At 48.6% G+C, this 17,230-nt stretch overlaps 1 protein-coding gene across 1 annotated transcript in view; it reads right to left on the reverse strand.

Moving 5' to 3' along the window:
- The window catches only part of csmd2 (CUB and Sushi multiple domains 2), a 2,254,685-nt gene that overhangs the window by 11,991 nt on the left and 2,225,464 nt on the right, over positions 1 to 17,230 (reverse strand). Inside the window, exons 67-69 of the mRNA XM_038801178.1 lie at positions 15,171 to 15,283; positions 11,471 to 11,558; positions 1,510 to 1,648 (exon numbers count right to left, since the gene is read on the reverse strand). Coding sequence (XP_038657106.1) covers positions 1,510 to 1,648; positions 11,471 to 11,558; positions 15,171 to 15,283 — 340 coding nt within the window. The remainder of the gene's footprint in view (positions 1 to 1,509; positions 1,649 to 11,470; positions 11,559 to 15,170; positions 15,284 to 17,230) is intronic.

The raw sequence follows: 17,230 nt of genomic DNA on the forward strand, positions 1-17,230 counted from the left end.
TCTCACTGAAATCTGCCACTTGCTACAGCCACAATTGTAACCTCAGAGCAAGGAAAGGATCGCATTACCAGAGGCTGTGAAGGTAACTGGCAAATAACCTTTATGCACCTGGCTCACACCAGGCATTTGTAATATCTCAGAGTCTGTTGTCCACTGTTGGGTGAGGTTCTCTATTCACAGAGAGATAACTAAATTTTATTCTTGCTTGCCAGAGGCAAACAGGCTAGGTGAACAAAAGGCCTTGCAAGGATCATGGGCTTCCCCTTGGTGCAGGTTGACTTACATGCACAATGTTTCATACATGCCAATTCTGAGAGAGATTACAGTCAAAAGGGATTCCACTCCCTCAATGTCCATCTGGTGTGCGACTATATGTTGTGAGGAAAATAGTGGTGACATGAAAATCTCAGGGAAATCCAAGAGTTTAGAATATTTTCCGTCACTTATATATTTTTAAAACTGGGGGGAAATGTAAAGACATGGGAGAACATGCAAACTCCACACTAGCCAGTCACCCAAGGCTGGATTCGAACCCAGGTCCCTGGCTCTGTGTGGCAGCAGTGCTAACCACTGTGCCACCCTGCTGCCCAGTGCTAACCACTGTGCCACCCTACATATAATGAGAAAATTAAGCAAATGAATGAAGTTGTTTATTAGACCTCAGCCAACAGTAGTATTGGCTGTTTTACCCCCAGCAAGCAGTGTCTGTCAAGAAAGAAAGCTGCTTGCTTTACTTCAGAAGCAACCCTAAAGGTATATAACTGTCTGGATTTCTATAGTTTTTAAAATCTATAAGGTGTTGGGGAACACTTGTGGAGGATTAGCTCTTAATGTAGTGAAGTAAAGGTTGTTTGGAACCGTGTAAAATTAGGGATACTGTGGGCAGTCTTTGTCTTAGTTAAGTGTACTTCTTATTTACTTTATTGTTGTTTGTTATATTACATAATAAACATTTATTTTATTTTAAATGAGCACAAAACAACTGGGACATTATTCTCTGGATTTCAAACTTTTCCTCGCATTATACTACACTGCAAAAATGCAGTTTGAGAGCAGTTTCAAGTTTCCCTTCTGGGATTTGCAATAACTTAGCATTAACTGTCAGCCTCATCCTTAACAATGGTCTAAGTCATGCAGGGCTCATGCCCTGCATCCAGAGAGCCTTCGTAATGTAGCTGTCTGCTTGCATCAACTGAATGTGAGCCATCACAACTAATGAGCGGTGGCTGACCATATGGCTGGTGACTCCAATGTGCAAATCATCTCACTTCAATATCATTAAACAGAGCCTCAATTCCCCATTCACCAACAATCCCACACCTTGCCTTCCCTCTAGCACTGACCATCACAGCACCAGTCGGTCTCATTTTCCCAAATAGGGTAATTAATTTTGTGGTAACAGTGACGAGTCACAATTCTTTTCGCTGTGAACGTGGAATTCCTGTTCGTTTGAACAGCTGCATCAAAATCAGGAAAAACCTGGTCAAATCCATCCTGTCCAACACTTACCTGTGTTTGTAGAGATACAATATAAATCCTGCTGTTATCAGGGCAAAGAAAGGCACGAGGATGGCAACAGCCACCGAGCTGCTGCTGGTGCTAAGGTGGTGCCCTATGGAGTCCGTGCCAGCTTCTGGCATGTGCAGATCTGAATAAGACATTAAATAATGTATATTTTGAGAAACTGAGCTTAAAAAGCAACTGCAGAATGAAAATGCAGAAAAGAACTTAGTGAGAGTCCAAACCAGATCTGCATGAGCAGCAACAGGACTTCTCTGCTTGATATCATAGTATCTACAGTGCAGAAGGAGGCCATTCGGCCCATCGAGTCTGCATTGGCTCTTGGAAAGAGCACCCTACCCAAGGTCAACACCTCCATCCTATCCCCATAACCCAGTAACCCCACCCAACTTTTTGGAACTAAGGGCAATTTAGCAATCCACCTAACCTGCACATCTTTGGACCGTGGGAGGAAACCGGAGTACCCGGAGGAAACCCACGCAGACACGAGGAGAACGTGTAGACTCCGCACAGAGAGTGGCCCAAGCCGGAAACTGAACCTGGGACCCTGGAGCTGTGAAGCAACTGTGCTAACCACTGTGTTACCGTGCTGCCCACTATGTGCATACTCTATGGAGCTTACTGGAGTAATATCCAAAGTCATAGTGGTAATAAAACGTCTCATAAATACTACAGAACAGCACACTTGACAAATCTCCTTATTATTGTTGAAGCTCAAATTCCATTATTACCTGATACGTCTCCCGATTTCAAGCACTGAAAGTAAAAGCTTCATGCCTAGCCCAAAAAGGTCAGGTCGCAAGCTGTTATATGTTTCTGGCATGTACAGTGGAATGAATTTAGCTCCATTTACCACTAATATGCAGATTATAAGAGAGGATCTCGTGAACATACTGTAACAACTGTATTACACTGGGCATTTCATTGGAAATGCTGAAACTTCTACTCTGGGTATTGTAGGCACCTTGCTGCAGTACATTTTTTTATCCAGCAAGAACTCATTGTCAAAATGCTGGCAAGGTACTGGCACTTGCTGTTATTTATGTGTAAATTGTGCAACAACTTCAGGCAAGTGACAGATGATCTGTTAAACAAGAGTATCCAGAACGAGCTGTCCGAATAGCCCTCATTTTTTCCTTCCTCGGAATTTGCTGAATTTACTCATTGAATTCAGTGCAGAATCTTAAGGCATGTCTTTAAAAGCAGAAGTAGCCTTTTAATGTCATGATAATTGTTAATGATGCAAATCAAATTCACCAGCACCGATTTAAAAAAATAATAATTTACGGGATGTGGGTGTCGCTGGTTCGGCCAGCATTTATTCCCATCCCTAGTTGCCCTTTAGAAGGTGGTGTTGATTTGCCTTCTTGAACTGCTGTAGTCCCTGAGGTGTAGGTACACCCACTGTGCAGTTAGGGATGGAGTTCCAGGATTTTAACCCAGCGACAGTGAAGGAACGGTGAAATTTTTCCAAGTGGCAGTGATGAGTGACTGGGAGGGGACCCTCCAGATGGTGGAGTTCCCAGGTATCTGTTGCTCTTGTCATTCCAGATGGTAGTGGCCGTGGGTTTGGAAGGTGCTGTCTAAGGAACCTTGGCGAATTCCTGCAGCGCATCTTGTAGACGATACTCACAGCTGCCACTGTTCCTCAGTGGTGGAGAGATTGAATGTTTATGGAAGGAAAAGCACTCAAGTGGGTTGCTTTGACCTGGATGGTCAAGGGCAGCACGGCAGCACAAGTGCATAGTACTGTGGCTTCACAGTGCCAGGGTCCCAGGTTTGATTCCCCGCTGGGTCACTATCTGTGCAGAGTCTGCACGTTCTCCCTGTGTCTGCGTGGGTTTCCTCCAGGTGCTCCGATTTCCTCCCACAGTCCAAAGACCGTGTAGGTTAGGTGGATTGGCCATGATAAATTGCCCTTAGTGACCAAAAAAGGTTAGGAGGGGTTATTGGGTTACGGGGATAGGGTGGAAGTGAGGGCTCAAGTGGGTCAGTGCAGTCTTGATGGGCCAAATGGCCTCCTTCTGCACTGTACCAGCCTCCCCGGACAGGCGCCGGAATGTGGCGACTAGGGGCTTTTCACAGTAACTTCATTGAAGCCTACTCGTGACAATAAGCGATTTTTTATTTTATTTTTTATTTTATTTGTATGTTCTATGAAACCCCAAAAACTCGGGGAGATTGTGGAAATTCCACACGGACAGTGACCCAGAGCCGGGATCGAACCTGGGACCTCGGCGCGTGAGGCTGCAGTGCTAACCACTGCGCCACGGTGCTGGCCCGGTGTCGAGCTTCATGAGTGTTTCTGGAGTTGCCCTCATCCAGGCAATTGGAGAGTATTCCATTATATTCCTGACTTGTGCCTTGTACAGCAGCACGGTTCAATTCCCGTACCAGCCTCCCCAAACAGGTGCCGGAATGTGGCGACTAGGGGCTTTTCACAGTAACTTCATTTGAAGCTTGCTTGTGACAATAAGCGGATTTTCATTTCATTTTCATTTCTGACCTTATGATGGCAGGCAGGTCATTGATGAAGCAGCTGAAGGTGGTTGGGCCTGGAACTCCTGCAGTGTTGTCCTGGAGCTGAGATGATTGACCTTCAACCACACAACAATCTTCCTTTGTGTCAGGTATGACTCCAACCAGCAGAGAGTTTTCCCCCTCATTCCCATTGACACCAGTTTAGCTAGGGCTCGTTGATGCCATACTTGGTCAAATGCTGCCTTGATGTCAAGAGCAGTCACTCTCACCTCACCTCTGACATTCAGCTCTTTTGCCCATGTTTGAACCAAGGCTGGAATGAGGTCAGGAGCTGAGTGAATGACTCTGGCGGAAGCCAAACGTTGGGCGAAATTCTCCGCACCCGCGGAAAGTCGGCAAACGGTCGTAAAAATCGGGACCGTTTTACGACGGTCGCGAAGGCTTCATTTCCCGACCGATTCACTTCCTGGAAATGGGCTAGCAGCGCGGCCGCGTCAATTACGTGCGTGATGACGACGGAACGCGACGACGACACGAACCCGCCCATGTGACGCCGCCCGACGCCGTAAAATGGCGCGGGCGACCACAGAATCTGTCGGGCAGGATGTCGGAGCCTAGGCGAGCTGCACCTCGCTTTATTGATGCAGACGTCGAGGCGCTGCTCGATGCCGTGGAGCAGAGGAGGGGCATCATCCGCCCGCGGAGAGGGCATCGCCAACCTGCCAGCACGGTACGCCAGGCCTGGCGTGACGTGGCTGCTGCCGTCAGTGCTGTGGGGCAGACCCCTCGCTCAGCAGAGCAGTGCCGAAAGAAGCTACATGACCTCACCAGGTCTGCCAGGGTAAGTGCCATGAGGGTGCCCCCTAGTCACAACCATCCCTCCCCCTTAACTGCCCGGGGGGGGGGGGGGGGAGAGGGATTGGGGCAGAGTTATTTGAGGGTGGTTCACAAAGTTGTCACAGACCCAGCGCTCTGGCCCCGAGGAGAGATGCAATCATCTGATGACAACTTGCCCCCCCCCCCAAACTGTGCCAGTATCAGAACGGACTTCTGAGACCTACCGTTTTGTAATGATCTACCTATGTTTCCTCCCCCAACAGGCCAAGGCCGGTCATAACCACCGTGAGCGGCACAAGACTGGAGGGGGTTCGCCCAACATGCACCCCCTCAGCACCTTTGAACAGAGGGCACTGGACCTTGTTGGGGGGTCTGCCACCCGCGATATCGCGCAATTCGAGGTTGGCGGAACTGCAGCAAGTGAGACAACCCTCCCTGACAAACACCCTCCCCCCCCCCCCCATCCTCTGTCCCTTCACACACCCTGCCCACTGGGACACCTCCCCATCCTCTGTCCCTTCACACACCCTGCCCACTGGGACCGTCCAGCGGCCTGCCGAGCAAATCGAAATAACCCGTCTCATTCTCTTCCCTAGGACGTGATGCCGAACGACCAGGGCCGTCTGGCTGCAGACGGAGACACGAATCTGCCGCCACCTCACCCGGGGCCTCACAACAGAGGGTGCCCGATCAGCGGGCAGCCCTATCTGCCCCAACCCAATCTGCGGACCAGGACGCACAGAGGGTTCGAGGTCCACCACCACCACCAGAAATGGCCAGGGACAACCCTCCTGTCGCTGAGCGGCCCCACACCCTGGACGAGGACCTAACCATTGAGAGCGTCGGGCTTGCGGCACTGCTTTCTCCCACCACATCCATCATCCCAGAGATACACACCCCGGCGGGCCTATTTAGTGATGAGTCTCCTGGGGCACAGTCTGGTTGTCACATCACAGATGAGCAGGTACAGCAGGTGGAGGTCGGAGCAACAGAGGGCCCGGACTCGCGGAGGCCAGACCAGGCCCAGGATGCAGCTGGCTCCCAGACGTTTTCGGAGTTCCTGGAGTTTCTCAACCCACCCGCACAGCCGATGCCTCAGGAAACCCAGGGAAACAATGACGGGATGAGGGCTTCCTTCCAGACTCTGCAGACGCTGTTAGAGGAGTCGATCCGCGTCCAAGAGCAGGGAGTGGTGCCGCTCATGGCAGAGACCCAGTCCGACACCGCACGGGTGGCATCCGCGGTGGAGGCAATGGGTCAGGTTATGCAAGACGTTGGGATTAATGTGCACGCGTCATCCTCGGCCCTGGACAGGGTTGCCCTCTCACAGGCAGCAATGTGCCAGAGCCAAACCGACATTGCCGGCGCCCTGCGGGCCATGGCCGAGTCTCAGCAGGTCATTGGCCAGTCGCAGCAGTCAGTCGCCGAGAGCATCAACCGCCTGACACATGTGCTGGATGGCGTCGTGCACAATCAGGTTGAGATCGCACAGTCCCTGGCGGGAATGTCTAACTCCCTGGACTCCGTCTCTGCAAACCTTCGGATCCTGGTGGATACCGTTGCAGGCCTCCAGGACTGGCAGCGCCAGGTGTCGGTGGTGCGACGGGGAACCTCCCCGCTCGCACCTCTGTCCCAAAGTGAGGCCCGGGGGCCACCGGGCTCCCCGAGGGAGGAGGAGGTTTCGGGGCCCGTCCCATTAACTCCATCACGGGACGTCCCGGAATTCTCGGCCTCCCCCCGTCCCACCCCTGGTGCATCGGGTGGGCAGCAGGCAGAGCAGGGTGGCACAATGTCACCCGAGACGCCCGCAGAGCAGCCTGGCCCATCAAGGCCGGGTCGCCCCAGGAAACGCTTGGCCAAGGAGAAACGAGTCGAGGGGGGCGATTCGCAGCAATCCTCCTCCACTCCTGCTGTATCATCTGGGGATTCACTTAGACGTAGTGGTAGGGCCCGTAAGGCAACTAAGATAGACACTGAGTAAGTTGGCACGGGTGAAGGGCACAGTTTAGTTGTAGGGGTAGGGCACCTGTAAATAATTGTTAATATTAAACACACTGTTCCACCTTACTTGTAATACCGTGTGATTGTTCCACAGCCACAGGAATCGTGATGGTGACCGAGTGTCGCTGGGGGTGGCGGGTGGTGAAACCTCGGTGCCGGGTGTGCAGTCCCTGCCCCTACCCCCCTCCCACAGCTAGCCCACGCGGGCACGTGATGGAGTGTCAGTGACGAACTCAGCGGCCACCAAGGTGGATGGTTCAGCTATTGCCATGGGTCAGACTCTCTCTAACGATTCTGAGCTCACAGCTCTTCGCAGAGCGGGCTGTCATCATTCCACATGGCACTGATCACACCCGCTGACACAGCCATCAATGTTGTGCCATTCCGTCTGGACCCAGTGATAAGCGTCATGTCGAAGTGGAGCAGTGTACACTGAGGGGGGGGGGGGGGGGGGGGTTTGGTGGTGGCAGTTGTGTGGTGACCCTCTGCATGACTAGCGATGCAGGTGGTGGTTTGGTGTTCATCGGGGACGTCACATGCGATGCGTGAACCGTGCTGCCACCATGGCGTCGCGTGCCCGCCGTCCTTGCCGGGTCCGTCGTGCCGCCTCCTGGACATCACCAGCACCTGGGTCGTGTCTGCGTGCTGCGCCCGCCACTCCGCCAGCGTCCTCCTCCTCCTCCTCCTCCTCCTCCTCCTCCTCCTCTGTGCTGGCACCACTGCCACTAGCTTCTCCCTCCGCCTCCTGCAACAGGTCATCTCCCCTCTGCATCGCGATGTTGTGCAGCGCACAGCAGACCACTACAATGCGAGCGACCCTGTCGGCCTGGTACTGCAGGGCCCCTCCGGAGCGGTCCAGGCACCTGAATCTCATCTTCAGGAGGCCAAGGCAGCGCTCCACCACACCCCTGGTTGCTGCATGGGCCTCGTTGTATCGTGTTTCCGCATTGGTCTGAGGCCTCCGTATCGGCGTCATCAGCCAAGACCTCAGCGGATAACCCCTGTCACCTAGCAACCAGCCCCTCAGCCGGGGGGGACGTCCCTCAAACATCGCAGGTATGAACGACTGCGCCAGTATGTAGGAGTCATGCACACTCCCTGGGAACCTTGCACAGACGTTCATGAACCTCATGTGGGGGTCGCATACCACCTGGACATTAATGGAGTATGTCCCCCTCCTGTTTGTGAACACGTCCCTGTCCACAGCAGGCGGGCGCATGGGGACGTGAACACAGTCGATTGACCCCTGAACCCTCGGTATCCCGGCCACACTGGCAAATCCACGGGCTCGTGAGTCTTGACTTGCTCGGTCCTCGGGAAAGGTGATGTAGCGATCGGCGATGGCATAGAGGGCGTCGGTCACATCCCGGATGCACCTGTGCACCGATGACTGGGAGATCCCAGAGACGTCCCCGCTCGGAGACTGGAAGGAGCCGGTAGCATAGAAGTTCAGAGCGACCGTCACCTTGATGGCTACCGGGATCGCGTGTCCTCCCCCCGTTCCACGTGGGGCGAGGTGCGACAGGAGTTCGCAGATATGTATCACCGTCTGCCTACTCAGCCGGAGTCTTCTCCTGCAGGTGATGTCCGGCATTGTTAGGAAAGAGACCCGGACACGGTACACCCTCGGCTTTGGTCGTCGCCTCTGACGCCGTGGCTGCACCCTCACTCTCTCCTCTTCCTCTTCCTCCTCCTCCTCCTCCTCCCCCCCCCCATGCTGCTCGACGACTGGCAACTCCTCGGCCCTTCCCTCTGCTGCTGCAGCTGGCCCTGCAGCCACTGCGGGTTGTGGGTGTGGATGCTGCTGCATCTCCAAATCCAGTAGAGCTGCCCCAACCACTGCGCAGAACATAGCCGTTCTGTTCCCATGCATCGTGCTAACCTACAGAAGGGTGGTGGGGGGCGGAGAAACGGGACATGTTAGACGGACGTTAGTCGACACCTCGGCAGCCGCCAGCCATGGGATACCAGTGTGTCCCGGTGGCCTGGTCGCGCTGCTGACACGCGGTCAGCCTAACCCCTGGTCACTTCCTGCATCCAACGGCCAGTAAACTATGTCCTCCTCACGGGTGCGTCAGTGGCCTGTGGCCGGAAGCCACAGGGGAACCAGCGGCCGTGTCCTCGTCACCTGCACACCATGGCATGGTGGCAGACATTTTGTTACGGGGTTGGACGGCTCACTCTCTACCTAAACCCCCCCCCCCCCTCCGTCGCCCCCCACTGCCTCCCCCGTCTCCCCCACTGCCCCCTCCATCTCCCCCACTGCATCCTCCGTCTCCCCCACTGCCCCCTCCGTCTCCCCCACTGCCCCCTCCGTCTCCCCCACTGCCCCCTCCGTCTCCCCCACTGCCCCCTCCGTCCCCACCACCGCCCCCGTTCTGGACCCCCTCCCGTTCCCAGGGATGCCTTCCCCGTTGTGGCCAGACTCGAGCGGTGCGCTGAGCGGTGCGCTGAGCGGTGCGCAGAGTGGTGCCCTGACCTCCTCCAAGCAGTCGTCAGCCAGGCCGACTGGTTGACGAATTTAAAAAGCAGGTGTGTTTCACGACGTCCAAACAGGGCGCCATGACGTCGGGACTTCGGCCCATCCGGGCCGGTGAATAGCGGGGGGGCTCTCAGTGGCGATTCTGGTCGTGTCAGGGGCGGGAAGGAGGCGTTTGTCGGGAAACGCGACTCCGACAATTTGCGGGGTTCGGAGAATAGCGGGAGGGCGTCGGAACAGCGTCGCCGTAAAAATTTCCGACGCCCGCTATTCTCCGACCCGTCGTGAGTCCGGAGAATCTCGCCCCTAATGCCCATGAGCAGGTTGTTGCTGAGTAAGTGCCACTTGAGAATACTGTTGATGACTCCTTCCATCACTTTGCTGATGATGGAGAGTAGACTGGCAGGGCGGTAATTGGCTGGGTTGGATTTGTCCTGTTTCATGTGTCCCTGGGCAATTTTCCAAATTGCTGGGTAGATGCCAGTGTTGTAGCTGTAATGGAACAGCTTGACTAAGGGTGCGGCCGGTTCTGGAGCGCACGTCTTCAGTATTATTGCCGGGATATTGTCAGGGCCCATAGCAATTGCAGTATCCAGTGCCTTCAGTTGTTTCTTGATATCACGTGGAGTGATTTATTTATTACAAGCATGACCAGGACTCCAGGACCCCCAGCTGTTCTTTAAAATAATGCCAAGGGATCTTTTATACCCATCTGAAAGGGCAGATGGAGTCTCAGTTTAACATCTCATCCAATAGATGGCCTGTCCGATGGTGCAGCACAACTTGATCCATAGGCGAGACTGCTACTCAGTTCGCATACATTATGTGTATCTATCCCCGGTGCACAATTTTGTTGGAAGATGGTTAATAAAAAAATCATCAAGCAGATTAACCTGTTGTGCCTATCATAATGGCCAAATGTTTTTATTTTATTGCCAATAAAATAGAATCATAGAATCCTACACTACAGAAGGAGGCCACTTGACCCATCTGAGTTTGCACCGACCCTCCAGATGAGCACCACACCCACATACACTCACCCAACTACCCTTCACTACCTCACCAACCCCATAACCTAACCTGCACAACCCTGGACACTAAGGGGCAATTTAGCATGGCCAATCCACCTAACCTGTGCATCTTTTGACTGTGGGAGGAAACTCACGCGGACACGGGGAGAATGTGCAAACTCCACAGGGACAGTCACCCAAGGCCGGAATTAAATCCGGGTCACTAGAGCACTGTGAGGCATCAGTGCTAACTACTGTGTCACCGTGCCGCTCCCGATCTCCGGGGAGCACAGAGACCACTTCTAGGTGAACCTGCTTTGAGTTCCAGATTCCAGAGTTCCAGATTCCAGAGTTCCAGATTTCTTCACTCAGATTACTTAATTAGCAAGAGGGCTTCTTGTTAATTGCTATTAGAAATGGCTTGTCAGAAAAGCCAAAAGGATTTGATCCTATGGGTTTTGAAACTGATACTGCAGGATTACAGGATTACATTTCGGGACACTTATCCACTTCAGAGTCTGCAGACTTACGACACTATAGGGCAGACTACCCAACTTTCAAACTCACTTTTCAGTAACAGATTATTAGAGCTGTCAGTTCTTTTTCTCTTCGCTAGCTAGAATTCTCCATTTAAGTGGATACCGTTAGAGTATTTTGTTTGAGTTCTTGGTGGGTAACATTGGCCTTTGGGAGAGCAGATCACAAATTGGGGCAGGCGTTGCCAGCAATTTTCTAACCGATTGAAGCAAATGGTTTGAGCATTATTTGCAGCGCATTGTCATATATTTCTGACAAATTGCTCGTGACAAGAAACTCTGTCAGAATGAGAAGTAGAAAATAACCCATTCTGGCCATCACATTCCTCGGGGTTCTTGTGATCATGAGTTTTATCTTTAGCAGGAGACTGGCAAAGCCACCAGTGGAACGCAGACAGCTGTGACATTTCCTTGGGGTTTCTACCTAAAGTTATGATGGGGGACTGGAGAACTGCCATCAAATTTAAGGACCAATATTTTCATGTGGGCAAAAATAAATCCTCCACCAGAGTCAGCACTGATAAACCCAATACAAAATGCAAAGGAATATAAATGATCGTGAACCTTTCACCCTCCAATTAAAGCTGAGAAGAAGGATACCTTACCTATTCTTTGGAGACCGAACTGTCCAAAGTCCTTGCCTTGCATGAATCCTTGGTACACAAACGTGCTGCCTGAAGCCTCTGCTGAAACCTGAATGATAAATAATAAGGTCAATCGTCTGGTTAGTATCCAGGGCAATCAGGATAAATGGGGAAGGTGGACCTGAATTTCCTCTCTGCAATTGATCCTGATGGAGCGGGTTTCCCACTTGCCCATCGTTTGCACTCCTGACCCTGGCCCGCTTCCCGGGTTCATGACCACTTGCTCATTTCGGGCAGCACCCATTTCACTAATGGTGCAACTGGAAAAAGCAGCTGAGGTGAAAAGGAAGGGCATAGGAAGTTGCTGTGGTTACCTGTGGCCAGTGTGAAATGGGTCAACAGCATCATTCCTGGAATCAAAGCAAACAAAGTGGTGGCCCTATTCAAATAAACCAGTTTATGAAGAATCAACCTGCAATTGACTATGCGAAAGAAATTGTCCTTTTGACTTAAATATCCCCTCTCAAGGGCAATTGGAAATTGGCAATAAATGCTGGCCTTGCTAGCGATGCTCACACCTCGAGGATAGTTAAAAAAAACTGCCACTCCCAAAACCCTGATTATCGCTCCATGTTAATGACATATTTAATTGATACTCCTGATGTCCCATGAAGAAATTATTGCATCTTGAGTCATGACAGTTTCTCTATGTTTCCAATAGGTTGTGCTATTTGCCTGAAATCAGCCAAACTAGTGCAAAAAAACGACTAATTTCAAGCACACATTACATTGCATGCCGATCAAATTTCCATAATTATCTGTACTTATTTAAAGGCATCTGATGGCACACCCGATGTATCAATCGCCATGGCTAAAGTGTCCATTAATTGCATCAGTTTGCTGGCCTTCAAGAAAGCTCTCAAAAGTTAAACTCCACTAAAAGTGTTTTTATAAAAGGTTATACTAAAAAAAATGATTACTGTCCTCCAATAAAACCATGAAAGGTACAATCTTTTAAAGTCAGCTATTTAAAATTCTTGTCGCGATGGTCAAGGCACTTGTTAAAAATGGTTGTTATTTTTTGTAAGCCCATTCGGAGCTATAGTAATAAGATTACACTGCGTTCCCACTCTCATGTACACCAAGGAATCTTTCTCAAGAAAGAGAAGAAGTTCTAAATCAATTCCCGTAAATGTAGCAACATTTTGAAGGCAATTTGCGACTGCATGCTGTTAGTTCCCAAAGCGAAAGCGTTTCCCCTTCTGTTTAACATTGGCTGAAATTTTCCAGCCGTTGTGATTCACTTTTCCTGCCAGTAGCACACTCCCACCCATGGTTTTCCTGGAGGCATGGGGTGGTTGGAATGCGACATCTCATTGACAAGCGGCAGAAAGTTTGAATCCCGCTGCTGGAAAACACGCAGCTGAGGGACCGGAGAATCTCGCCCATTGTACCACAGGATGTGTGGAAATATGCAAATCTTTAAAAGGTGGGACTTTAGGGAGAACATAGAGAGGCGAATGGAATTGTAACTTTCACACAGAGAGCATTAAACATAAATCAATGAAGTGACATTGAATGTATACAAGATATTGGATAGGCTACAGCTGTAATTCGGAGCACCCAGTAAAAAGCAGGATGTCAGAGATGTAAACAGATACAGAAATACATTCACTTGTTTGGCATCAGAAATAAAATGTCACAGGCATTTCAAAACATGAGAGAAAAAACACATTTTTTTCTTTCATTGGAACAAAGAAAATTAGCAGAGAACCTCAGGAATGTTTCCAAAATTATGAAGTTAACTAATGAAAGACAATTTTCTTTGCTTCACAAAACAGCATCAAAGAGACACTAATTCTATTATCTCTGGAAGATCGAATGGAGAAGTTAGAAAAGTAGATATCGGCAAGCTTATAAATCACTTTTCACGACCACTGGATACCTCAAAATGTGTTCCAGCAAATGACGTGCCTTTGAAGTTTGTACTATTATAATGAAGGCAATACAACAGCCAACTTGAGTTCAGCAAGCACAAACAGCAATGTGACGATGACCAGGTCATCTTTTTATATTCATTTATGGGATGTGGGCGTTGTTGGCTCAGCCAGCATTTATTGCCCATCCTTCATAGTCCTTGAGAGGGTGGTTGTGGGCTGCCTTCTTGACCCGCTCAGTCCGTGATTATGTTGATGATTGAGGGATAAATTTTAGACAAGATACTAAAAGATAACTTGTCTTCTAAAGTGTGTCTTGGACATCCCTTACAATCAAACAGAGCAGGCAGAATGGACCTTGCTTTATGTCGAATCTGAAAGATGGCGGCTCCAACATGGCCACACTGCCTCAGCATTGAGGCAATGAAGCACCGGCTTTTATTTTGATGTGTAAGTCCTGAAATGAGGCTTGACCTCAGAACCTTCTCAGAGGTGAGAGTGCTACCCACTGAGTTACTACTGACATGGAGGGTGCTTGACATGGAACTTTAAACATAAGTCACAATCGAGGCAGAGACTAAAAGATAATTTCAATGCGACTGGATAGGCCTCTGAAAAGAAAAAAATCAATAGGGACAAGGTTGGAAATGGAACTTGTGCAGACGATTCCAATTGAAGACCCAGCAGTGGCACAAGTATGAAAGGACAAATGGCTTTAAATTCTTGGGTCTATTGCATGCCAATCCTTGGTTCCCCAGAGTAGCAATAGGATGAGGGAGAAATGTTCACATCTTTGCCCATGTAACTCAAAAGTCATTATTATTCCTGTAGATTATGAATAATAATCTTTATTGTCATGAGTAGGCTTACATTAACACTGCAATGAAATTACAGTGAAAAGCCCCTAGTTGCCACATTCCGGCGCCTGTTTGCGTACACGGAGGGAGGATTCAGAATGTCCAAATGACCTAACAGCACGTCTTTTGGGACTTGTGGGAGGAAACCGAGCATCCGGAGGAAACCCATGTAGGGAGAACCTGCAGACTCCGCACAGACAATGACCTAAGCTGGGAATTGAACCTGGAACCCTGGTGCTGTGAAGCAACAATGCTAACCACTGTGCTACCGTGCTGCCCCATGTGGGGTTTGGGTGCCAATGAATGAGTCTTACAGACTCATGTGTAGATATGGGGAAGGGATTAGAAAGCAAATTTTAAAATCCTGGGATATGGAAAATAATGTATCCCGTGATTTTAACTGCACAAAATCCACTCACCCCTTACATATTTCCAATAATTCTGGATATTGTTTTATGTGTGAATCTGTTTGACATTGTGCTACACTATTAAAACTGTTTGAAATATCACAAGGGAATTTTGTCCGGACTATTTTCCAACCACGTCATCACAAAGGGACTATGTTCTATGCTTAGTTCAGATCTACCTGATTGTTCGTATTGTTGATAAAAAATAATTGTTACATCCTTTACTTATATGTTAGATTTCCTGTTCGATCATTCAGTAAAAATTTCTACTGAACTATCAAGTTCGTTTATGCACATTTAAGTTTTGCCTCCGAGTTAAAACCTAGCGTCATGTTTTTGAATTCCAATTTCAATTTCCCCAGACCAGAAGTGCTACACAGTGCTGACACTCAGCTATTACTTTCCGGAGTGAATGACACTTTCCTATTTTTCTGTCCAACATGTCTCAAACACTTAATCTGCTTTGCTGCAATATTATAGCTGTGACATTTGGAGACTGAGAAAGCAAGTCACTACTTACATATCCATCCATCGCTAGGTTGTCATTCTTAAATTTGTGCACAAACATTTCAACAGGCCCACGGATCTTATACAGTTCAAGAAGAAGGTGGTGCTCTTCCTTTTTGTAGAAACCTGAACGATATTAGCACATTTGCAATTAGTTCAGTTTTTTAATGCTTCCGTTACCTTTATCATTCTTAATACTGTTCATATCTCGTAAACAAGGGGCAAGATTAGTCACACATACTGGATTTTGAATAAAAAAGCTAATGCAATTGTATAGGGCATTGGTAAAGCCACACCTGGAATGTTGTGCGCAAGTTTGGTGTCCTTATCTGAGGAAGGATGTTCTTTCTATAGAGTAAGTGCAGAAAACGTTTACCAGGCTGATTCCTGGGATGACAGGACTGTCATATGAAGACAGATTAAGTGGGTTAGGATTATATTCATTTGAGTTCAGAAGACTGAAAGGGGATCTCTTTGAAACTTATAAAATTCAAACAGGATTAGGTAGGGTAGATTCAGAAACAAATGTTCGATAATGGGGAGTCCATTACTAGGAGTGATAGTTTAAGGTTAAGGGGTAAATCTTTTACAACTATGGTAAGGGGACATTTCTTCACCCAGAGAGTGGTGAATCTGTGGAATTCACTACCACAGAAAGTAATTGAGACCAAAACATTGTGTAACTTCAAGAAGGAATTAGATTTGGTTCTTGGGGCTAAAGGGATCCGGGGGGGGGGAGGGGGGGGGGGATCAGGGTATTGAACTTGATACTCATCCATAATCATAACAAATAATAGAGCATGCTCGAAAGGCTGAATGGCCTCCTCCTGCTTCTATTTTCTATGTTTGTTTCTAGTCTTGACCTACTGTGCAAGGTGGCATCAGAATTGAGAAGAAGATGGAGTGCATTGAGAAATAATGATTAATTGATGTCAAACTTGGAAAATAGAAAACTGGAGATTGTGGAAGTGAAAACCCAAGGATATTAAATATTTCTACAAGTTTGAAATCATGAGAAAGATTGAATTTGAATAGAACTAAATATTAATGTATGGAAGATTCCAGACTGCCTGAAGCAATGTACATTTAGGGGCAATTCAGTTCTTCCAGCTGGGAGCAGGCTGGTGACAGCATATCTCAGTTTGTCAGTCTCTGCTTTCTCAATTCGTAATGAAATATTGATTTCCTGATATGCTCTTCTGGTAGGTGAGGGTCTGTGCCAGGACAAGTATGCATGAAATCAATATAATGTTTCATGAAGTTGGAGGGCTAATGAAGCAAAAGTGGTCTTTGTTGGGAACACAAAACATAGTCATGGCTGCACTCAATTTTCTTTTTTATTGGTTTCCTGTTTATGTGCCAATCAGTAGTCCAGATCATGCCCAAAAAGCAGCAGAGGCTCACAATGGGGTCCACATTCCAATTAATGGTTTAGTGTGCCTGTAAAGAAATGCTCAAGTAGTGAACAAATATTTCCCACTTTCTTTGTCTGTTAGCTTTGACAAAGAGTCATCGGACTTGAAACGTTAGCTCTTTTCTCTCCCTACAGATGCTGCCAGACTTGCTGAGATTTTCCAGCATTTTCTCTTTCGTTTCAGATTCCAGCATCTGCAGTAATTCGCTTTTAACATTTTCTACATTTACCTTGAGGAGGGTAAGTTGGGAAAACCACAACACAGCAATTTTCTTTCCCCTACCCTCTTATCTTAACATTTTGTTGCATTCCCATTTTATAAACTGTGTGGAAACATTGCTCCATTAGGGCAGCAGGACATCAATCTACTCACATGATTTCTGCTTGAGCTAAACCCTAGGAGGTACACAAAGCCAACTCTTGCCATCTCTGGCGATTAATTAATGTAAACCATCAGATAGATCGTCATTTCTCAATTCTAGTTAAACTCCGTGACTGCATATTTTGAAAATATACACCTGAACTTCAGCATAAATTCTGAATAAAGTGAAATTGTCATAATTTGCCTTAAAATCAAAGGTCTTTTTCAACTTATAACTGAGCAGCTTTTAGATTTTATGAGAATGAATGCCCCAATTTCCCCTATTTTGGAGTCCGCC

The sequence above is a fragment of the Scyliorhinus canicula genome, chromosome 1 (assembly GCF_902713615.1).
Source record: "Scyliorhinus canicula chromosome 1, sScyCan1.1, whole genome shotgun sequence".
Classification (NCBI taxonomy): Eukaryota; Metazoa; Chordata; class Chondrichthyes; order Carcharhiniformes; family Scyliorhinidae; genus Scyliorhinus; species Scyliorhinus canicula.